General features: G+C 42.1%; 1 protein-coding gene across 6 annotated transcripts in view; it reads right to left on the reverse strand.

Moving 5' to 3' along the window:
• Znf385b (zinc finger protein 385B) overlaps positions 1-25000 on the reverse strand; it is a 392624-nt gene that overhangs the window by 284774 nt on the left and 82850 nt on the right. For 3 of the 6 annotated variants that reach the window (XM_037204903.1, XM_037204901.1, XM_037204902.1), the window contains 2 exons: positions 15466-15617; positions 14458-14794 (listed from right to left, as the gene is read on the reverse strand). In XM_037204903.1, the coding sequence (XP_037060798.1) occupies positions 14458-14746 (289 nt within the window). In that variant the 5' untranslated portion in view covers positions 14747-14794; positions 15466-15617. Of the gene's footprint in view, positions 1843-14393; positions 14403-14457; positions 14795-15465; positions 15618-25000 lie in introns of those variants that run through there. The other 3 variants (XM_037204906.1, XM_037204905.1, XM_028884605.2) reach the window with 3 other exon arrangements.

Consider the following 25000-nt stretch of genomic DNA (forward strand, 5'->3'; position numbering starts at 1 on the left):
ACAGCCCCACGTTACATCAGTGCCGCTCAAAACCTTCCCGTGGCTGGCTTATTGCGCTCTCATTGAAAATCCTTTACATGCTGGCAGCATTTTAGGGAAGGACGAGCACGCTCTGAGTCATTTGTTAGGAAAGCAGAGCAGTTTCAATCTGGAGCTCTACGCAGCAGCACTGTCAACTTACGAGTCGGAGGTGGATTGGTGCCGAGAAACAGGCAACCTAAGCCTTCATTATCAATGCATGAAATCAGCCACTGTGATCACATTCGAGCAAGCCACAAAAAGGATGTAATTATGAAAGGCTCCACAGATTTAGCAACAAACCTTGTGGAATGAAGAATCGTCTTTCAAAATTGTGTGAATGTTAAAAATAGCTCTGGCTTTTCAACAATAAGCAGGGTACCGAGAAGAAATCAGTAGTCTATAGTATAAGGACTAAGCATTAACGCTGCAAAACCCAAACCAGCTGTAGGTTCCCAGGACTTCTTCATTCACAAATCAAGTCTCTAGCATCTATGGCAATTACAGGGAACAGTTTCCATATATTTGACAATTTCTATTAAGAAGCAAGCTAACTGTCCTTTAACTCTTAAGTGTCATCAGTACATTAAGATGACAGGAAGAAATGTGCAGAGCTCTGCCAGCAGCAGATCAGGATGCTCTCAGTTCTACTCTAAGTTCTTAAACACCAAAAATTTACAGTTATTCTGTGTGACGAAAAGAATAACTGTGTAAAGAAAGAGGCTATTTGCAATGCCATGCCTTCACCTAACTTAAAATGAAAAAAGGAGCAAATAGGTTCACTAAATTCATTTATCCCATTTCTGGCCAACCCCAAATAGAAATATTTACCTTCTTAGATTACTCCTCCTCTTTTGTTACTAACAAATAGATGCAATACCCAGCTGACATGGTCTTTAAAAGACATACAGTAACTCAGAAAGGAGCAACGGTTTGAGATTGCAAAAACACAAGTCTTTGATGTGTGCATGCAAAGTAGAAAGCAAAAGAAGCCATGAAACATTCGTCATAAATCACCAAGAAAACCCAAAGCAATTCCTAACAGGCTGCCTTCACAAAGATCACACTTAAGGATCCGGTGCGGTTTTAAGAACAGGTGTTAGGTTCTTACTGAGTCTGTAAGGGCGGAGCAAATCAGGATGCATGCTCTAAGGCCATAGTTGGACTTGAGAATTTGTGAGTGACTGGATCAGAGGTAGTAGGGATGTGACTCTTTCAGGTGATGCTTTTAACAGTGTGTTCAATAGAAAACACCTGTGCAAAAATGAGCTCTAGTTGTCACATTCATTTGCATAAACAGCATTTTGGAGCAGCTTCACACAAGACACTCCCACTAGGGTTCCTCACTGTGTCTTTAGATACAGGATTGACTCCTTACACACTGCTACCAGACAGGATACAGGCATATACCTGTGGACATATACATAGCATGCGTATGAATGCACACATCCAGACACTGTCACCTTTTGCAGTTATTTATGCCCTTTAAATTTTATGTATTGTGTGAAGACCCCAAGGCAACAGTTGAATGCATCATGAGACCATGACACTGCACATCACTGATTTCCCAGCTGCTTGGTGTCCTGCTGTTAATTTCTTTGTCCTCCTTCCCTTCTTCCTCACCCTCTTCTCCCTCAGATACAGACACAAGCCTCATCGTATAAAATACTACAGGGAAGGCTGTGTCTGAAGATGCTTCCATTATTACTGCAAGCAAAGAACCCTAACAATAAGACGATAGTTTAAAATGATGGAGCTGGAGAGACGGCTCAGCGGTTAACGGCATGTGCTGCTCTTGCAGAGGACCTGGCTTCCACTCCCAGCACCCATGTGGTGGCTCACAACTTCCTGCAAATCCAGTTCCAAGATGCCCTCTTCTGGCTTCCAAGGGCACCAGGCATACACATGCTATTCATGCATAAATGAAGATATTCACATATACACACAAAATAAAAATAAAAAAATTTTTAAAATGGTATGTATTCAATAGCTTTTCATAAAACATTTAGTATGTGATGCATTCCAAATACCAATATTTTTGTACTTTTGGAAGGTGATCCTTCACTTATACCATAAATGACTGGCATGACATATCCTGCCAGATCTGGGGCAATAACTCTCTAATCAGACACACTAACATTTCTGCAGCAAAATATGCATATTCATCCAAGACAGAATAAGTAAACACCACAATTAACCTCAGATCCGTTCAGACCGATTTTCCCATCAGAATGAATTATGAAACTCCCTGGTTTGTGGAACTTCTTAGGCTGCAAGAATTACACAGTGAAGGCTGTGGATCCCTCAAAGGGTTTCTGCTTAAAAGCTCTGGCTGGGAAAGTGGTACCTAAGCAGGACTTCTCTTGCATAAGCAAAAAGAGGAGGGCAGTGTTCCTGTAGGCACAAAAGGGAAGGCACTAGGAAGTCTGAGGTACAAAGCAGAGCAGAAACGTGGCAATAATACAGGATGACAAAACTGGGACATGGGAACCTAAGGCAAGAAGAAGCCATCCTGGATTAATGAACAATAATTAAACCCCACACAGCAGTGTCAACCATTCACTGGTTACTTGGTAAAAGTGGGGTGTGTGTTCAAGAGTGTGTGTGTGTGTGTGTGTGTGTGTGTGTGTGTGTGTGTGTGTGTTGCATGCATGTGAGTGTGCGGTGCATGGGAAGGTCAAAGCAGGACACTGAGTGTTCTCTATCAAGCTCTACATCGCTGTATTGAGACAGAGTCTCTCACTGAAGTGGAAATTTGTGCTCTGGCCTAGGCTGGCTAGCCAGCAAGCCCCAGGATTTGTCCATCTCTGCTCAGCGCTGGGGTTCCAGGCACAGGCAGCCCTGCTCAGCGTTTTTCCTAGGTGCTAGGGATTTGGGCTTAGGTCATTCTGCTTGACGATCGAGTGCTCTTACCTACTGAGCCATCTCTTCAGCCCCAAGTATTCTGAAGCTAATACATTTAAGACAAGAAGAAATAGAAAAGGGAAGGGTATATTTTCAAAATGAGCATGAAACATTGGGTTTTATGCTTTTCTTACTCTATTCTCATTGTCCCCGTACGGAAAATATCTATTGTACTAAATATTATGTGTGACACTCCGAATGTTTCTTATTTGTGTGTGCTCTGTACAGTACTGACTGGAAACCTTCAAAATCACTTGCAAAAATAGTTACATTTTTGCCATAAATCTTGGTCAAATATGACCATGATGGTGCATCTTCTTGGTGTTCCTCCTACAAGTGAACCTCCCAAAAAGTGTATTTTAAAATTATTTTATTATTTTTTCCACATATGGGCATTCTTCCTGCATGTGTGTCTGTGCCCCACATGTGTGCCTAGTGTCCATGAAGACCACAGGCTGGTGTTAGACCCCCTGGAAGTGGAGTTACAGATGGCTGTGAGCCACCATGTGGGTGCTGGGAACTGAACTTGGGCCCTCTGGAAGAGCAGTCAGTGCTCTTAACTACTGAGCCATCTCTTCAGTTCCCCCAATAATGTATTTTGAAAAGTAAGTCTAGTACAGACCTTTAGCATAGCAAAGCATGAACTTGACTTAAGCTTTTGATCCTACAGAAGAGCGGCAACTCTCTTAAAAACACTTCCTGATGGCCTTTTGGGAAGAAGGCTTGCTCTGGGGGAAAGTCACAGAGCACAGTGATGTGAACAGATGTCTTCCTAGTTTCTGTTTAGAGCACAGGGTTCTAATCATAAGTTCTAGGATGTGATCACAGAGTCATTTTACAAGAGAAGAAGAAAATTTCATTTTTCTAGAAGTCTTCGGTATGTTTTAAATAAATCCATAATTGTCTCTTTAGCTACCAAAGTGATATTTTGATGGTCTGATGAAGTTACTTTAATTTGTAAGAGTAAATGGCTTTCCCAGATGCTGGGGAACACCTGAAGAATAAAATCATAATATCCTACCTAAAGGTCTCTTTGACATATACTTCTAAGGCATGCTCATGCAGGAGTAGGTGAACTTCCGGCATCTATAGGCCAACAGTCTTTGGACTTACAAAGCAGGCTCCTAAGAGTGTGACCTCTGGAAATGAAGTGGGTCAACACAACATGAATGCTGTTATACTCAGCCCATAAAACATGCAACACCTAGCCTGCACAGCTCCTCCAGACGCTCATCTGTGGAGAAGAAATTACCTACTTCACAGTTGGCCCAAGAACCAGCACCCAGACGAACCAAGGCCACATACCAATGCCACAGCCAGCTGTAATGTAATAACCAAGGCAGCCTCTTTCCCATCATGCTGTTAAGGTATGAAAAATAGAATATCGGTGTGCAAAGAGTCGAGTCAGTCAGGGCGACAGGACAGTTGTCCCATGGCAGAGGCTGAACCCATCAATTTTACATCACCACTGAGCCAGCTACCCCAAAGTCTTTCTTCCTAGGTCCTTTTAGAAGTGATAACATTTCTATCTCATGAAGGCATCGTGGCTTTGAGAATACCTTTGATGATTCCAAACCCTCACTACCACACTCTAATGGTTTAAGACCATGTTCACCCTTAAAAGAGTTGCTATTTATTTCTCAAAATCTAAAAAAGTAACACTGGATGCTGCTACCCAGCCCTTACCTTTTGAAAAATAAAATATTCCTGAAAGTTCATAGCCAAAAGCACTCTTTAGGTGGAACCCCTTAGCTGAAAAAGGGCTAACCTCACCTTTTAATTCTTTTTAATTTTTTTAATCTAAAACCCTGTGTGTATTCATTCCTTAGAATTCTACACTTACACAATAAGCACCTTTGTTTACTATTTTAACCACTTGTACAGAACATGGAGTTGTTCGATGATGATTTCAAATCCACCTCACTGGTAGTTCTAAATGTGTAACATCATCCAAACTGGCCAAGGCTCTCTGCAAGGTGATGCATCCGGAGTGACAGCTCCACCCTGCATCCTATTTCCAAATTACTCTCATTACTACGAGCATGCGTCCCAGGGATCTCTTCAGTTTGATTCTCAAGTAAATGTCGCCAGGGAGGCAGATAGAGGAGCCACCCATAGCATCCCTGCTTGAAGGATGGATTTTGTAAAATACCCTCCTGGGCTCTCTCATTAGAAAAAACAAAAACAGACGCTCATGCCTATTCTCCAAGGTCCAAGCGTGTGTATTTAGACCAGGCCCTTGGCCCCTGTAAAGTCCATTACTTCACAAGAACTCATGGACTCTGCCCAGTAAAAAGAAGACGGCATGATCATGATCATTATTATAAGATAAAAAAAAAGTCTCTTAGGGGCTTGGGGCCGAGCACACCGTAACTAGTTTAGCCAGCCCCTCGCACTAAAATGACACTGATATTTCTTCAGTTAGTTGTCATGTTTTCATCGTGGCACTAATGAGTCAAAAATCACAACCTGGCCAGAGAGATGACTCAGCAGTTAAGAACATTGGCTGCTCCTCCAGAGGACCGGGCTTCATTCCCAGCATCCACATGGTGGCTCACAACCATCTGTGGATCTGGTGCCCTCTTGTGACCTCTGTGGGCACTAGGCACACAAGAGGTGCAAAGACATGCATGCAGGCACAACACTCATATATGTAGAGGAAACAAAAAAATAATTGAAAAGAAAAGAACAGTGCATTGGTACAGTGCACGCCTGTATAGACAACACTAGGGAGTTGGAGGCAGGAGGATTGAAAGTTAGAGGCTGTCCTGGGATATATAATGAGACTCGTGTCAAAATATTTTTTAAAAGGAAAAGAGGGAGAGAAAGAAGACAAAAAGCTTTTGCAGTCCTGTGTGAGTGGATTCTGCTAACCCTGTCTGCACACTGATCATACAAACCTGTGCCGGCCTCCCTAACTTTCATGTTCATACCTAGAATTTTTCAGCATTCCTGTAATGTTTCCCCGCAAAGGAGGTGATAACAGATCATTTAAACAGCCATTTTCATTCCTGAGAACTAGAGAGCAAGCTGTCCTCCACCTTCCCCAACTACACACAACTGGCACCCCTATAGATTTTGCCAATGCATATAAAATGCTCACAAGGTCTGTGAACACGTCCCCACCTCTTTGTGCACATCCACACACAACCCCTCATTATTTTGTGTGGTTCTTCGCTTGCCATACTTATTAATGTAAGTTCCACCCACATGTGGGAATGAGGCAACTCCATCATTTCTATATTCCTTTGGCACCATCGTGTGGTGTTTCTGTGTCATTGCAACTTCAAATCTAAAGCTTTTTTTTTTTTTTTCTTTAAGGTCTGGGGGAAATGCACTTGAGGATAAATTTAGCATCTTAAGTATATATGAGATGCAAGATGAGAGAGATCTGTGCATTCAATCCCTAACACATATTTTAATGAACACAGTATCCATTACAGTGTCTCACCCCCACATGATGTTTAATAAGGGCACAGTTTGAGAGGTAAAGCCACTCAAAGGATCCTGGAGGTCCAAGGAGATGCACAGACACAAAGTTTCACAACGTTGCAACTGTCAAACCCTCTTCTCATCCTGTTCTTTGTCCCCCACTCCATCATCTTAAGTCCCCGCTGCAGAGCACCCCAGAGTTTTGGCATTCTTAGCTTGTCCTGCCACCCAGAGTGTACAGGCCTTAAACTCAAACTCAATTTAAAATTTCAAAGCTGGGGCAGCTAGAGAGTTTGGCTCAGTGTGGCAAAGGGTAAAAAGCGCCTGTTTGACAATCTGAAGAGGCCGGGTGAGGCAGGCTGCTCCTGCAGTCCTAGCATGGCTGAAACCCAGCTGGAGGATCCCTGGAACTTCCTGGCCAGCCCAGGTAGACCATCAGTAAGCTCCAGTTTCAGTGAGAGACCCTCAAAAAGTAAGGTGGAAAACAACTGAGCAAGACAGCCTCTGGCCTCCACATGCACACACATGCACGGCACACATATGCGCACACACTTGCACACACTCCTGCAGGACAAATCAAAAGTGCCTCTTGGCTGTAGGCAGGGTGATTTTGAACTTGCACTTCCCTGTGACGGACCGGCAGCCTCACCCCTGCTCGTGCTACCTTACAGTGTCCCCTTGTCCATACTGTCTATGGAAGCCGGGTTTAACCTCCACAAAGCGGGGGCTGTGGTCAGAATGAGCCTGGCTACTGAAAGCACCAACCGCCCAGATACATATAGGACACCGCTGCTGGCCACCTGCTGCTCATGAACGTGCAGAGTCTGCAAGGACAGCCTACCTGACCCAGCACACATTTCTCATTTCTGACCCAGAGAACGAGGATTAAGTGAAAATCGTATCACTTCAGAAGAAAAGAAAAGTGTTTTAAACCCTTGGCCCATCTCCCCAAACTTCCAAACTTCTGTCTCTTTCTAACTCTCTGTTCCGGGTTCTTCTCCATCTTTCGGGTACGCCAAGCTTGCTCTCAACCGGAGATTCTGGACACTGTCTTTGCTTCTTCTGGGTCTCTTTCCCTTCCATGACTAACTGATTTTTTACCTTTAGCCTTAACATGTCAACTTCACATGAAGATGAGAAATTCCTTTCAAATTTGTTACAGAAGAGAGAGAAAAAAATTAACCTTGTAGTCAGTAAACAACCGGAAAATAACAAGTGCCCTGGATCCTTTTTGCTCTTCACTTTGTATCTAATTTGTTGCGGGAAAGCACAGAGAGAACTCAGGGCTGCTGGAAGGCCTGGAAAAGGGTTGCCCTCCATAGGCCTGGCTTACCTCAAACACAATGAGAGGAAACCTTACCCACTGTCACTCACTTGACACAAACTTTGGGTCCCCTAGGAAGAGGGACCTTCAAGTGAGGAACTGCCTAGATCGGATTGGCCTATGGCCATATCTATGAGGCATTTTCTTAATTGCTAATTGATACAGGATGTTCGAGCCCATGGCGGTGGGTGTCATCCCTGGGCTGGTCAGCCTGGGCTGTTGTAAGAAAGGCAGCTGCTGAGCAAGCCAGGGGAAGCAAGCCAGGAAGCAGAGTTTCACTCAGGTCTCTCCTTCAGTTCCTGACTCAGGGGCCTGCCTTGAGTGTCATCTTTGGCATCTCTTGAGGGTGGCCTACAGCCTGGTAGCCAAGTAAACCCTTCCCAACCCTGAGCTGCTTTTAAGTCAGTGTTGTATCACAGCAACAGAAAGAAACCAGGACACCCACCACCTCACAGGCTGGAAGTCGAGGGTCCACGTCCTTATTTCAGTCTTTCCAGGGTACCCGCCAGCGCTAGCACACTTCCGATCCAGCCTGGATATGTGTCTCCTGCCTCCAAACAGCGGAAGCTCCTTGCTCTCAGCCTGACCTTTCTTATCTTCAAACATTATTTGTGGCAAAGCATTGCCTAGGGCAAGATCAGAACTCACTCCCTGGCAGTGAACTCTTGGCCATTCTGAAGAAAGGGAGATCTCAAGAGACCCAGAACAAAGTCAGTTCCTACCAAACCCCGGGCAACACGGTTCTCCGCAGCAGGTGCCAACATTCCTTAAGGACACAGTGAACAAAATGTTAAATGAGTATTTGCCACTCTACCCGGCCAATATCCTGCTTCTGCCTCTGAAGACAAGACCATCAGGGTACCAGAGAGGTGTTACTCACTGGTGGGCGGGAGAGCCCGTGAGCAACAGAAGCTGGCCCTTCTGCAGACACAGGCTGCAAGTGAAGCATCACCTGTTTTATGACTTAGCTTCCAGGCTAGACTCCAGCAACCACTAGGCACAAACTTGGCAATAGCTGCCCCACCCAACCTGTACCAATAAACAGGAAGTGAGGAGGCAGTCCACAGACTGCTTTGTCCTGAACACCAGCCCCATTTTTCTCTCCTGGTTCAGCTCAGTTGCCTTATTATACGTGCATCTAAAATTAAAAGTTCATGTTCTGGGTGCAGAGCATCCTTGACAGGTCAAATCCGGGTTCTGCAGCACAACCGTACAGCGGCAGCTTCAGCATCATCGTGGAACCTCTTACAAGACCTCCAGCTTCAGCTAAGAATTATGGAATTAGTACTTCACAGCTGGAGCCCAGAAATATGCACACTAGCAAGTTCTCCAGGTAAGAGGCCTATAATCACCCGTTCACTCATCAACTGCTTTAAGTTTAGTGTGTTCAGGTCCTCAGAGAATGAGAACAGTGAGTAGGATGGAGACTGTGAGGAATCGTTCCAGCACATGCTCAGGATACCTCAGCTTTCGGATATGAAGGTCACCAGCTACCCTGCACTGATAGCAATAGACCACTTACATTACTGTCTGAGATGTATGAGTGAACTAAGTATCCTTGCCAACACGTGGCTGTTGTCACTATTGTTTAGACATTCTGATAGTTAATATAATAGAGTCTCATTGTGGCACCCACATTTCCCTGATGGATAATTATGATGAACATCTTTTAAATGCACCTACTGGTCATTTTTTACTCTTTTTTTTTGGAAATTTTTTTTCTACTTGTATTCTTTGATTCTTTAATATTGAGTTTCCAGTGCTCTTTATATATTGTAGACATATATAGTCCTTTGCTTTTGAAACGTGTGGTTTTCAAATATTTCCTTCATTTTATAGTTTATATTTCTATCATATTCATATAGTATTTCATGAAGAAAAAGTTTTAAAAGTTTGAATCAGTCCAATTAATCAATTTTCCATTTTGTGAATCATCCATTTGGTTTTTAAGATGGAACTCTGCATTGTCTTGTTTTTTTTTTCTATTAAGTTTTATCTTTATGATTTACAGCTAAGTCTATGATCCATTTTGAGGATTTAATATTCATTTATTTTATGAAATACAGGCAGTTTTCTTTTCCCCCTTGTCTACAGATGCAGTAATGAATGCCTACGTTCAGCTCACTTCTCTTGTACCCAGTCCATGGAATGGTGTCCACCCAAATTTACAGCAGGTATTCTCACCTCAGTTAATCTAATCTAGAGGTCCCCCAGAGTCATGTCTAGAGATCTGCTTCCTTGGTGGTGACTCTAAGTCCCACCAGTCAATCAAGACTAAGAACCATGCCGTGCTTCCTCCATTGGAATGGTTGTTGCATGTCTATCAAATATCACTTCAAGTGATGTGGCGATGGCCCACAGGGTAAGGGCTTGCTGTGTAAATATGAAAACTGATCCGAATTACCCATTTAGAATTCAATATTGTGGTATTTGAAACCTGACTGCCGGGGTGGGTGGGGTGAGACAGGCGGATCACAGAGTCTCACTGGCTAGTTTGTCTATCAGATCCAGTAAGACCCAGGTTCCCTGAGAAACCTTGATTCCCCCCCACCCCCACCCCTCGTGCTAATAAGACGGGAACAACAGAGAAAGACACTCAGTGTTGACCTCTGATCTCCACATGTGCCTTCAGCGGTGAGTGCACCTGCACACGTATGCACAAGCCCCCTCCCTTGCCACTGAATAAATAAAATCAATTCAGTAGATGGGCTATTTCTGCACTCTATATATTTCTCATTGATCTATGTGTCTATTTATCCATTACAATCACACTATCTTGATTACTTCAGCTATCAGTCAGCCTTACTCCTGGATAGAGATTCTTCATAGTTTATCTTTGTCAACATTGTTTTAGCTATTCTAGGATTTGTGGGGTTTTTTTTCCAATGAACTTCAGAATGTTCTTGTCTACATTTGATTCAAAACACTCGTGAGATTTTAGTAGTAAATTTTATAAACATACAGATCAATTTAGGGAGACTTGACATCTTAAATATGTTGAGTATTCTAATCCATGAACATAGTATATCCCTCCATCTGTTAGTGTCTTTGGGTTCTTTCTTCAATGTTTTATAATTTTAAGCATACAGAATCTATATGTGCTTTTAAAAGATATTTCTGATTATTTCATTGTATCCATGGTACTGTTGTTTTATAAAATTTGGTTTCTCTACATTCATTTTTGGTCTATCGCTATGTGGTTTTTGTATGTTGATTCTTCTTATACACACTTGATGAATCCATATATTAGTTCTAACAGCTCTCTCATAGATTCTTTGGGATTCTGCACCTATCATCATGTCATCTACAAAGAGAGACTGATGTTTCTATTTCCTCCTTTCTAATTAATCTGTGTGCCCCCATTTATGTTTATGTTCATGTTCTAGTCAGAGGCCAGCACTCCCATTACTATGTGATGAACATGAGGCATGAAAGTAGAATTTGATTTTGTTCTATATCCTAGAAGTTAGACGTTCAATCTTTTGACATCAGGCTGTAGGCATTTTGTAGATTATCTTTATTAAATTTAGATAATTATCCTCTATTCACTCTAATGGGTACTGGAATTTATTAAATATTTTCCAAGAAAAAATGCATCAATTATAATCACATGAGTTTCCTTATTTAGTTCGTTGACATATTGAATTCTCTTGATTGATTTTTAACATATTGAGCTAGCTTTATTTATATACCTCAAAGTTCCATGATATTTTTTTATATATTTCTGAATCAAAATTGTTTATAGTTTGAGAAATTCTGACTCTAGGTGTGTGATATTATCTGATAGTTCTCTTTTTTTTTTTTTTTTTTTTTTTTGACCGGTTTTGGTATCAGTGTGATACTGGTCATATAAGGTAACAAAGTGTTTCTCACTCCTGTATTTTCTGGAAGAGACTGTGTAAAATTGGTGTTAATTTCCCTTTAAACACTCAGTAGAATTGCCTGTGGGCTCCAATACCACCCTGCAAATTCCGACACTGTAAGACTGACATGAAAGAGAAGCAGCCACTTCCTGAGGCAATGGTCATGAAGTAGAACATCACTAGGACCTCCTCCTTCTTCTTTGAGCAGGAGATGGTTACAAGCCCTACCAACACAGTGAAAGCTACCAGAGCGGTATACCACACACTAAGTGGCTTAAACAACCTCAGTTCACCACTTCGTGTCAGCAATCAAGGTGTCTGGTGTGGGCTGGGCGCTTCTCGGTCCTCTGAGGGAGGGTCTGCTTCAGGCGTAAGTTATAGTTAGCTATTTTCTCCTGTGTCTTCTCACACTCCCTTCTCCTTGGACGTGTGTTCCTGTATTTAAGTTCCTTTCTTTAAGGTAGCAAGTGATTTTGAATTTTAAAGGAATTCATGGCTTCTTTTTTTAATCGAATTATTTCTATAAAGACTCTACCTGCAAAGTGTCCTATTTTAAGAGCTAGGACTCCAGCACACAAGGTGTGTGTTGCTGTTGGTTCCTTTGCTGTTCTTGTTTCACTTTAGGGTGGGGAAACAGATTCCAACTCACCATACTCTCTACAGTTAAGCAGTAATGAGCAAAACCAGAAATACTGGCGTTTTGTTCCTTGAGTTCATGATTTGCCCTTGAAACTGCCAGCCTTCCTATGCTACTTGAACGTGAGAGAAAAACCCCCACCTGCTCCAAAGCCTGTTTTCTATCTGTCTGGATCCCATCAATTCCAGTTTTTTAAGATGGACTCTGGATAGGTTATCAAGCTCCCCAAATTGGAACTTATGAGAATGAAGGGCATAGTTTTATCAGGGCTACAACAGTCAGGAAAAAAACAGAGGCACACATAGTTGAGGAATGGTACAATTTGCTCCCAGCTGAGGGCAAGCTGGAAGACACAGCCATCTCAACAAGGACCCCCAGTGGGCAGGGTGGTGGGGTGGGGGTGGCAGCTGTGACTCATAGAAACAGCTGAGCTAGCAGGCACCAACTAAGAAGAGCACTGCCATTTTGGCAAGGCCAAATGAAGGCATCCTCACGCCTTCGTCCTCACCATGTTCCCATCTCCCGAGCTAAATGGCAGGCTGAGGCAGAGCAGAGTGACAGTGGCTGTGCCCAGCTCTACGCTGAGCTCCAGGGGCCGTGGAGCTAAATCTTCATTTAGATCAATGAGATGGAAGTTTTACAGGCAGAACTCCATCTTCCTCATCAAAGAGTCCTGAACAAACGAAGGTGAGAAGGTATGGGTTGAGACCAGTGTTGAAGGAACAACTGCCTAGCAGGAAACAGTAGTGTGATAGATCAAAACAGAGGAAAATGGGTGGGGGGGTGGCGCGGGGTGGGGGGTGGGGGTGGGGAATGACCTGATGTCAGCCTTGGTCCTCACTGAGTTAGAGGGTCAAGACGTTGAAAACTGTACCTGTGCCATGCACTAGTTCCTGCTGTGCCACCCAGCATCCCATGACAGAAACTTTTCCCTGTCATCAGGTTATACAACTATGCAATTTAAACTACTAAGGTAACTACAGACATTAGGACTGAGATGTAATCCAAACCATTACTCGGGTTATTTGCTTTCTAACTGAGACACCAGTTTTTAGCCTAACACTAACATATTCTTAACATGAAAACACAAGCATACACATGCTTCTGCAAACAATTATAATTGTCGTTATAATAAATAAGTAGAAATGGAAAGTGATTTTTCAGTATTATAAGCTTGTATCTTATATCACGGTGTGGTGAGCATGGATTAGGGGGAATTAGTTTAATGAAGTTAAATTCATTACTAGGCAAAAGCATGGTTGCATTTAGCTTTAAATTCAGAAGTTATTTATCTGCAGCACATATTCGTTTCCAGCTGTGGTCCATGTGGATCAGGGTACAGCATACAAAATCAATACACCAACAGCTGACACTCCTGCATCGTCGCATTTTATGTCGAAGCCACGTGACATGAACGAACACTTGCCAGGTGGGTTGGAGAGCCGTTCTACCTCATTTGGAGGGGCGGGGGCCTCTTTGATGGCCAAAGAAGAAAGCCCCCTTGAGTGGAGGAAACCTTCTCTAGAGATAACAACAAAACTCAATTCTCACTCATTCTGGCAGACGAAGCCAGCACTGAGCCGTGCTAGGGAGGAGGAAAGGTTGTCCAAGGATAAGGGGAAGGACGTAAAAGGCAGTCCAAACACGAGGGCAGATGCTGGGCTGAAAACTCAAGCTCTACTTCTGCCTGCTCCTGGCGAAAGGGTGAGAGGTGGGAGCTCAGAGGAGAGGCGGGATGGTTGGATGGAGCCTGTCCCAGCTGTCAGCTCCACCACAGTACTGCAGGCAGCCCTCCCAAAGAGGAAGACAAGCCTAGTGCGCTGGATTGATGCTTGTTGACGGAATTGTGGGATGTCATAAATAAAGCTGTAGCTTTTTTTTTAATGCCATTAAGTAGGATATCACCCAATAGGAAGTAGACAAAGAAAGCCTAATTTTGAAGAGGGAGGAAATCCTGGCTATCACTGATCGATTTTAAACACAAATTCAAAAGCTCACCCAATTTGGGGAAACAGTAAGTCCAAGGTCCAATGCACCAGTGTGTGTGTGTGGGGTGGGGTGGGGTGGTGTTTGTCTGTCTGTGTGTGTGTGTGTGTGTGTGTCTCTGTGTGTAAACTCTCTGAGAGTGCACAAATATCTTCCTGGATTTCACCTCTAGAGAAACAGCCTACCTTGTGGTAGTGGTTTGAAGATGACCAATACCTTGCTCTAAAACCTTCATTTTCTGTAACAGAACCAGTTTTCCAAAAAGGCAGTGGGGCACGGAGCCTGCTTCCTACCTGTGCTGGTGTTCGTGCCGGGGCAAGGGCAAGGGCAAGGGCTGGCAAGCGGTGGCCCTGAGCCCTGGGCTGGGGGCGGAGGCTGCCCATCGTTCAGCTGCTTGACCCGCTTCCGATGGGATTTGCCGTCATAATGGACCTGGGCCTGGGCCGCCGAGTTGAGCTGGATGTTGCACACATCACAAAAGGAGAAGAGAATCTTCTTTTTCTCTTTACTGAACTGGTCCCCAGGCCTGTCGCTCTTTAGCCCCTTTTCTTCAAAGCCCCGGAGGAAGGTTGCCATATTCATAATTCCATCTTCACAATGGTTGTCAGGGCTTTAAGGAGTACTTCATTACTGAAGAGAAAAAAAAAAAAACCACAAGGTCCTATAAATTTGTATGTGCTCTCTTACCTTCCAGTGCTTTTATAATTCACTTTTAATGGTTGAGTTCAGCAGATATGGTCTTCAACACATCTGAAGCATTTTCTATCTCCCTCTGCCCCTGTTCTATCATTCCCCTCCTTATCACTTCTCACTCCTTCTGTCCTTCTAACTCCTGCCTACCCACAAGATCTTAGCTAGCAATAGTCTTCTCCAGGGAACCCATTCTGAGCTCAGAGTAAGGACAGGGCTTGGTCATGTGTACCCAGAGGCCTGTATGGTTGTCCTCCACAACACAGATCACATAAATCCCATGTCTGGGAATGTATTTATCTTATGTCTGTTTCCTCCACTAAGTATAATCCCTTTGAGGACAGCAGCCTCATCTCTGGGTCCGTCTTAGGCCCAGAACTGAACATAGGAGGCATGTAAATATCTGTTCAAAAGGAGAAGGAATGTTTGAAACCCCAACTGTTCCAAATAACCCGTTAAGACAAAAATGAACATAAAGTATAAAGTACACACACACACACACACACACACACACACACACACACACACACACACACCCTGAACTCACGCAAAGAGACACATGCCAGAACTAGTGTGGACAAAGATTAAAACACAGTATGGCCACAACTTACACTGAATTATGTTCTAAAAGCCCCTTTACAAGCCAGCCATCTGGAATTTGCACATATTTCCTTGTAGATGTAGTGAAACAAACTGTTTGTAAATTTCCAGATTAGCCCATAAATATCAATGTAATCTTCGATAAGCTTGAAATGTAGAGCATCTAAAATACAAAAAATACAGAAATACAATATTATAGTCAATGGGTACATATGTTAAAATAGTAAAACAGACTCTGACATAATCATATTTTTAGACACTGATCTTTTCTTTCAGTTGTTAGACAACAGAATCAAGAAGCATGATGCCCCTCCTAACGGATTTAAAAAGGAACTTTTCAGTACCTTCCTTGAGACCCTCAGTGAGCAAAGATTACCTCGCCTTTTTATTTATTTATGGCTCGGGTCTGCTTGTGAACAGGTGAAGTGTTCATTTCCACTGAGCCCAGAGACTGACTGGCTTTTTCATGCCATCCGCGTCAGTGTTTTGTTTCGTGGGTTGGATGAGGAGAAAGTCACTCTTGGAGAAGACAAGGTCTATGCGGACAGAGTGGCAAGTACTGCAGTCCCACACTCCAGGGACTAAGGAAGGAGAATTTCAAGTTCAGGCCACGATGGATACCAAACCTCCTCTCAAAAAAACAAAAAAGGGAAAGAAAAACAAGAACAAGCAACTGGCCAAGAAGGACAAAAAAGCCATATAAAAGAATCTTCGGGACCCACACTGACTTGTGATGAGTTTTTGTGTACGGAATAAACCCAGGGGATTAAAACATATTATTGGCTTTGAGCGACTGTTTCATCCAAGCTGGCTTTGGGCTCTCTGGAAAGGAAGGAGAAATGAAACACAAGTTCACAAGTAGGTGTTCCCAAGATGAATAATGAAAATTCTGATAGGGTGTGACTACAAAGACGGGTGTTGATTCTACATGCAGTACGCCAAATCTATCTTCATTTTACCCATGTACCCAGCTGTGAGGACAGGTCACAGCTCCTTACTTGGTGCATAAAAGATACTCAGCCCACACAGTATCCTACCTGGGCCACCATTTTTAAGGGACTCTCTTCCTTTCAGCTTAATCAGTTCTCTCCCTTTAAATCTACACAAGTAGGCTGGTGAGATGACTCAGCAAGCAAAGGCCCTTGATGCCAAGCCTGACAACCTGGGTTCGATTCCCAGGACCTACATGTCGGAAAGACAGAACTGACTCCCACCTCCACACATGAGATGTGACATGCCTCTCCTATAACCAAAAAATAAGTAACAAGTAAGCAATTTCCATAGCTAAGCTGGAAAAAAATTAATAAAATGTGGTCTGAATTCCACATACATAAACATTTTTGTTTTTATACTTCAAATCCAAAACCTTGTCACACTTCAGAACGTCAGTGACATATGACAGTTACATTCAAACATGAACATAGCCTCGTCTCCACATATCCAAAGGTAAGAACTGCTGAACAAGTTAAATTGATAAACAGTTTGTAATGAGCTAATCAATGTTGCACCCCAGTGAGAACACTAATCCACAGCAAAGAAGAAAACTAGGACCTGTGAGCCCACAAAGCTAGACCAGTCACCAGACCTTACTGCATCACTGGATCCCACTCAAGCAATTAGTAAGACCCTTGAGTCCCCTAAAGGCTGTTGACATTTTCATCTGAAAATGTGACCCCTCTTAAGGCCTTGCCCATGTTGTAAATGAACATGGTGTTTCATAGAAGCAAGATGTCTGTCATATTATTCTCCCTTTAAATTTGGTAGTGAAACAATGACCTTTTAAAAATTATTATTATAGGGGGTGGTGCTACGCTTTAATCCAGCACTTGGAGCAGAGCCAGGCGGATCTCGTGATTCGAGCCAGCTGGCTACAAGTGAGTCCAGAAAGCAAAGCTACACAGAGAAACCCTGTCTCGAAAAACCAAAAAAAAAAAAAATTATTATTATAAAAGGTAAACCATCTGCCTCTGCTTTTGTGGCTACTGTAACTGGCCACAAAAAGAAGTTACACTTTACATTGGCTTACTCATGCATAGTCTAAGTAGGAAATCAGGAGCCTGAAAAGTTTGTGCCTTCTCTCAGAAGTACTCATCCAAGGGATCCTTCAAGCCCCAAAACCACATCTATGGGTCACTCTAGCAAGGGTATGATGCCTTAAATGATGTTCACCAGCTCCTAGGTATCAGTCTAAGATCTGATTTCATTCACCACATTTCCTTGGCTTCTTAGGGAAAATAAAGCTGGTACTCACTAACACCACTTGTAACCAGAGTATATTTAGTTACAGCAGTCTTGGGAAAAGGACCTAGAGTGACAAATATCAGAGTCTCAATATCCACATTGAGTCCAAAATGATATAATGTATGGAGTGACAGTGTTTGTAATGTCAACTTTCTACATAACGGTAAGGTTAACAGTTGATCTAAGTGGAAGAAGAGAGAAAAATCCCACTTGTTACTTTATTTTTTTTTTTTAATTAGACTATCTTAGATGTCATGTTTTGTATACATGGGACAGACAGCCCTTAAGGACTGCTGATTTTTGAGAGCAGTAAGCAGCATGCTGCTTTAGATGAACCAGAAGGTATCTCTGGGGGACAGGACAATGAGAAGCAAGTAGACAAAGTGTTCTATGCTCTTCTTGTGCTGTTTTGTGAGATGGCCCACACTTCAGCCTCCATGAGAGAAGAGCATATTCTGATGCAAGTTAAAGAATGAGAAAGTGCATCTGTGGGGGGCCTTTGGGAAAATGAACTGAAGGGCCCAAACTGGATGATCAGCATGGGTCAGAATGAGTGATTTTAAATGACCAAGAGGTGAATGATGGGTTTAGCTTTTCTAAGGTAAAATCTTATCTTTATGACCAGTCCCATGTGCACAGCCATTCAGTGGTTTTTATAATAACTTGAAACGTGCTGGAGGCTGCTTCAGAGGCAAATGCTGCTCTCTGTGTCACAGCATGGCCATGTCCCACTGATGGGGGAAATATCTTTCTGTATGCTGCGAATACGTGTTGCTCTGATTGGTTGGTAAATAAAGCCATTTGGCCTATGGCAAGGCAGCTTAGAGGCAGGAGGGAAATTCAAAGACAGAGAGAGAGGAAGAAGGCAGGGAGAGCCGCCAGCAAGCTGCCCAAGGAGCAACATGTAATGGGATGCAGGTAAAGCAACAGAACATGTGGTGATACATAGATTAATAGTTATGGGCTAATTAAGATATAAGACCTAGCTAGCAAAAAGCTTGAGCCATGGCCATGCAGTTATAATTAATATAAGCCTCTGTGTGTTCACTTGGGGGATGCAAGTGGGAGAGATCTGTTCCAACTGCTGGCAGGCTGGGACACGGGAAACCTTCCGACTACATCCCACCTTTTGAGAAGCATCTGTGTATATTCCCCCATTGCCACAGACTAGTCAGCTGTCACCTAGAGACCTAGAGTCCTTTAGATGCTCCTCTTGTCAGGATCTCTCCCCTACCTTTGCACTCCCAGACCCTTTATTCACAAATACAGGACAGCACACAGCCCTTATGTGATCGCTTTAAGTATTAATCTTGGCTTACTCTATTTCTATCATTTTGCTTACTTCCTCACTCAGTAAATGTTGATTATTGGACAGGCAGGAGGCTGGACACTAGGAAGCAATAGCAGATACTGGCAGAGCATGCCAGTCTGACAGAGACGGCAAAAGAGGGAAGTACAAGGTTGAAGTAAGCTCTCTGGGAACTCATTTTTCATCCCTTACTAGATTTCAAGGCCCCCTGAAGATTGAAAAAATTGTCTTGGAGGCCACATCAACTAGAAGTACAGATCACACTACCCAGAAGAACGCTTACATGAAGTCAGGCGGAGATCCCTGCCAGACCAGATACCACACTGTCCACCAGAACTCCAGATAGGCTGCCCGCTCATGGACCTCCTGCACTTTCTCAGTGCCGGCCCCATACACCATCACCAATCCTTCTTGCCCTCCTCATCACCATGTCTCAGCCCCTAACTCAAGCAGAGACCCCCCCTGCTGGACCAGAGGGCATGCTGGCTGCCAGAACTCTAGGCCACACAGACTAGAAGAGCAAAAGAGGAAATAGAAACCAAGGAAGAAAAACACCTATCCAACAAAGACAAACTCAGAAATCAGAACCTAGACCTATAATCATCACAAACCCAGATGCCTAGTCACCATCCTAAGAGCACAATCAACAACAGTCAGGACAGCATGTCCCCACCTGAACCCAGCTATCCTACCACAGCAAGCACTGAAATTTCCAACACAGCTGAAGCACAAGAAAAAGACCTTAAAACCAACCTTCTGAAGGTGACAGAGGTCCCTGAAGAGGGAATGAATAAATTTCTCTAAAAAAGTCTAGAAAAATACAAACAAAATTGGAGGAAATGAATAAATCCCTTAAAGAAAGCCAAGAAAAAACAAACAGTTGAAGGAAACAAATGAAACTGTTCAAGACTTGGAAATGTAAATAGAAGCAATTGAGAAAACACAAACCAAGGGAATCCTGGAGATGGAAAATCTAGGTAGGCAAACAAGAACTACAGACAGAAGCATCACCAAGAGAATACAAGAGATAGAAGAGAGAATCTTAGGTTTTGAAGACATGATAGAAGAAATGGATACATCAGTCAAAGAAAAAGCTAAATCTAAAATATTCCTCACACAAAACATCCAGAAAATCTGGGGCACCATGAAAAGGCCAAACCTAAAAGTAACAGGAATAGAAGAAGGAGAAGAATCCCAGTTCAAAGACCCATAAAATATTCTCAACAAGATCACAGTAGAAAATTTACCTAATGTAAAGAAGGGGATACCTGTAAAGGTTTAAGAATATTACAGACAACCAAACAAACTGGACTAGAAAAAAAAGTCCCCTCAACACATAATAAAACATTAAAAATACGGAACAAAGAGAGAATATTAAAAGCTGCAAGAGAAAAAAAAGTAACATATAAATGCAGACCTAGTAGAATTACACCCAGTTTCTCAATGGAGACTCTAAAAGCCAGAAGGGCTTGGACAGATGTGCTGCAGACTCTAGGAGACCACAGGTGCCAGCTCAGACTGCTATACCCAGAAAAATTTTCAATCACAATTGATGGAAAAACAAGATCTTCCATTACAAAGTAAAACTCAAACAATATCTATCTACAAATCCAGTCCTACAGAAGATACTAGAAATAAAATTCCATTATATGAGCAAGGGGGTGGGGTTAAAATCATGATGGGGACATCTACAGAGACAACTGAACCAAGCTCATATGAACTCATGAACTTTAGACCGACAGCTGTGGAACCTGATAGGACTGGACTAGGCCCTCTGATAACGGGAGACAGTTGTGTAGCGTGGTCTGTTTGAGGGGCCCCTGGGAGTGGGATCAGGCTCATCCTTGGTGCATGAGCTGGCTTTCTGGAGCCCCTTACCTAGGGTCAGAGGCATTGCTCACCCTTGATACAGGGAGGAGGGGCTTGGTCATGCCTCAACTGAATATAACAGGCTTTGCTGACTCCCCATGGGAGATCTTACCCTTTTGGAGGAAGGGCCAGGAGGTGGTCCAGGGAGGAACAAGAGGAGGGGTGAAAGGGAGATCTGTAGTTGAAAAAGTAGAAAAGCAATAAAAAAAAAAAGAAAAGAAATAAAACTCCAACCCAATGAGGTTAACCACATCCATGAAAAACAGGAAATAATACCACCAAACAAAAGAAGGGAAGCGTGCACGTGTGCGCACACACACCACCACCACCACGACCATAAACAACAAAAACAAAATAACAAGAACTAACAATCATTGGTCATTAATATCTCTCAATATCAATGAACTGAATTCCCCCAATAAAAAGATACAGACTGGACCCAGCCTTCTGCTACATACAAGAAACACACTTCAACATCAAAGACAGCTATTACCTCGGAGTAAAGGGTTGAAAAAAGATTTTCCAAGCAAAGAACCTAAGAAGCAAGCTGGTATAGTTATTCTAATATCTAAAAGCCAACTTCAAGCCAGGCGGTGGTGGCGCTCGCCTTTAATCCCAGCACTTGGGAGGCAGAGCCAGGCGGATCTCTGTGAGTTCGAGGCCAGCCTGGACTACCAAGTGAGTCCCAGGAAAGGCGCAAAGCTACACAGAGAAACCCTGTCTCGGAAAAACAAAAACAAAAACAAAAACAAAAACAAAAACAAAAACAAAAAAAAAGCCAACTTCAAAACAAAGTTAATCAAAAGAGACAGGGAATGACACTTCATACTCATCAAAGGAAAAATCCACCAAGAAGATGTTTCAATTATGAACATCTATGCTCCCCAAAGCAAGGGCACCCACATTTGTAAAAGAAATACCACTAAAGCTTAAGTCATACATTGACTCTCACACATTAATAGTGTGAGTCTTCAAAACCCCACTCATCAATAGACAAGTCATCCAGACAAAAACTGAACAGAGAAATACTGGAACTAGCAGATGTTATGGTCCAAATGACCTAACAGGTATCTTCAGAATATTTCACCTAAACACAAAAGAATATAGCTTCTTCTCAGCACCTCACAGAACAATCTTCAAAATTGACAACATATTCAGTCACAAAGCAAGTCTCAACAGATACAAGAAACCTGAAAGAATCCCTGCATCCTGTCAGAACACGACAGATCAAAACTGCTATCAACAACAACAGAAACCACAGAAAGCCTACAAACTCATGGAAAATGAACAACTCTCTACTGAATGACCACTGGGTCAAGGCAGAAAGAAATTAAATGCTGCTAGGAATTCACTGAAAATGAATACACAACATACCCAAACTTAGGGGACACAAAGTGGTGCTAAGAGGAAAGTTCATAGCACTAAGTGCCTATGTAAAGAAACTGGAAAGATCTCATGCTAGAAACTTAACAGCATACCTGAAAGCTCTAGAAGAAAAAGAAGCAAACATACCCAAGAGTAATAGAGGGCAAGAAATAATCAAACTGAGGGCTGAAATCAATAAAAACAGAAACAAAGAGAATAATACAAAGAGTCAATGAAACAAAGAGTTAGTTCTTCAAGAAAAAAAAAATCCTTATCCAAACTAACTAAATACAGAGAGAGAATATCAAAATCAGAAATGAAAAAGAGGACATAACAACAGACACCAAGGAAATCCAAAGATTTGTTGTGTCATACTTTAAAAACCTACACTCCACAAAACTGGAAAATGAAAAAAAAAAAAAAAAAAAACCCACCAAATTTTCTTGATAAATACTACTTACCAAAGTTAAGTCAAGATCAGATAAACAATTTAAATAGACCTATAATCCCCAAGGAAATTGAAGCAGTCATTAAAAGTCTCCCAATCAACACCACCACCAACAACAACAACAACAAAGCCAAGCCCAAGGCCAGACTGTTTTAGTACAGAATTCTGCCAGCCTTTCAAAGAAGTGCTAATGCCAATACTCCTCAAATTATTCCACAAAACAGAAACAGAAGGAACACAGCCAAATTAATTTTATGAGTCCACAGTCACGCTGATACACAAACCATATAAAGATTCAACAAAGAAAGAGCATTACAGACCAATTTCTCTAATGAACACCAATGAAAAATAATTAAATACTATCAAACCAAATCCAAGAACACATCAAAAAATATTATCCATCATGGGCTTCATCCTAGAGGTGCAGGGATGGTTCAGCATATGAAAATCTGTTAATATAATCCTCCATATAAACAAATTGAAAAATTTAAAGCCACATGATTATCTCATTAGATACTGAAAACCCCTTTGACAAGGTCTAACACCCCTTTATGATTAAGTCCTGGAGAGATCAGTGAGAGAAGGGACATATCTAAGCATAATAAAGGCAATTTACATTAAGTCCATAGCCAACATCAAATTAAATAAAGAGAAACTCAAAGCAATCCCACTAAAATCAAGAACAAGACAAGGCTGTTCACCCTCTTCATATCAATTTAATATAGTACTTGAAATTCTAGCTAGAGCAATAAGACAACTGAAGGAGATCAAAGGGATACAAATTGGAAAGGAAGAAGTCAAAGTATCATTATTTGCAGATGATATAATAGTATACATAAGCTATCCCAAAAATTCTACCAGGGAACTTCTATAGTTGATAAACACCTTCAGCAAAGTGGCTGGACACAAGATTAACTAAAAAAAAAAAAATACAGTAGCTGTCCTATACACAAACAATAAACAGGCTGAGAAAGAAATCAGAGAACCAACACCCTCCTAATAGCCACAAATAATATAAAATATCTTAAGGTAATTGTAACCAAGCAAGTAAAGACTTGTATGACAATAACTTCAAGTGTTTGAAGAAGGAAATTGAAGAAGGTATCAGAAGATGAAAAGATCTCCCATCCTCATGGATTGGTAAGATTAATATAGTAACAATGGACACCTTGCCAAAAGCACTCTACAGATTCAACACAATCCTCATCAAATTCCAACACAATTCTTTACAGAAATTGAAAGAACAACACTCAACTTCACATGAAAAACAAAAAACCCAGGCTAGCTATAAAAGAACCACCAGAGGTATCACCATCTCTGATCTCAAGCTCTACTACAGAGTTAGTAATAAAAACTGCATGATACTGGCATAAAAACAGGCAGGGGAAATCAAACTGAAGACCCAGACATGAATCCACACATCTATGGACACCTGATTTTTGATAAAGAAGCCAGAAATGAAAAAAAAAGAAAGCATCTTCAATAAATGGTTCTGGTCTAACTTGATTATCTTCACGTAGAAGAATGCAAATAGATCCCTATGTATCACCCTGCACAAAAACTCAAGTCCAAGTGGATCAAAGATCTCAACATAAATCCAGTTACACTGAAGCTGACAGAAGAGAAAGTGGGGAATAGCCTTGAACTCATTGGCACAGGAGACAACTTCCTGAACAGGACACCAATAGCACAGGCACTAAGATCCACAATTAATAAATGGGGACATGAAACTGAAAACCTTCTGTAAGGCGAAGGACACCATCAATAGGACAAAATGGCAGCCTACAGAATAGGAAAAGATTTTTCATTAACTCCACATCTGACAGAGGGCTAATTTCCAAAATATTAATATTAATTAATAGAACTAAAGCAGACATCAACAAACCAAATAATCCATTTTTTAAAATGGGGTACAGATCTAAACAGAGAATTCTCAAAAGAGGAATCTCAAATGGCTTAATTGTTCAACATCCCTAGCCACCAGGAAATGCAAATGAAACGACATTGAGGTTTCATCTTAACACCTGTCAGAATGACTCTTACCAAAAACACAAGTGACAGCTCATGCTGGTGAGGATGTGGAGCAAGGGGAACACCCCTCCATTGCTGGTGGGAGCGCAAACTTGTAAAGTCACTTTGGAAATCAATATAGTGGTTCCTAAGAAAATTGGGAATCGAGCTACCTTAAGACCCAGCTATACCACTCCTGGGCATATACCAAAGGATCCTACCACAAGGACATTCCCTTTTCTCAACATAATAAAGCCATCTCTGTGAGGAAAAAATATCTTGCTTGTCTTGGTACCCTGAGCAT

The sequence above is a fragment of the Peromyscus leucopus genome, chromosome 4, assembly GCF_004664715.2.
Source record: "Peromyscus leucopus breed LL Stock chromosome 4, UCI_PerLeu_2.1, whole genome shotgun sequence".
Taxonomy (NCBI): domain Eukaryota; kingdom Metazoa; phylum Chordata; class Mammalia; order Rodentia; family Cricetidae; genus Peromyscus; species Peromyscus leucopus.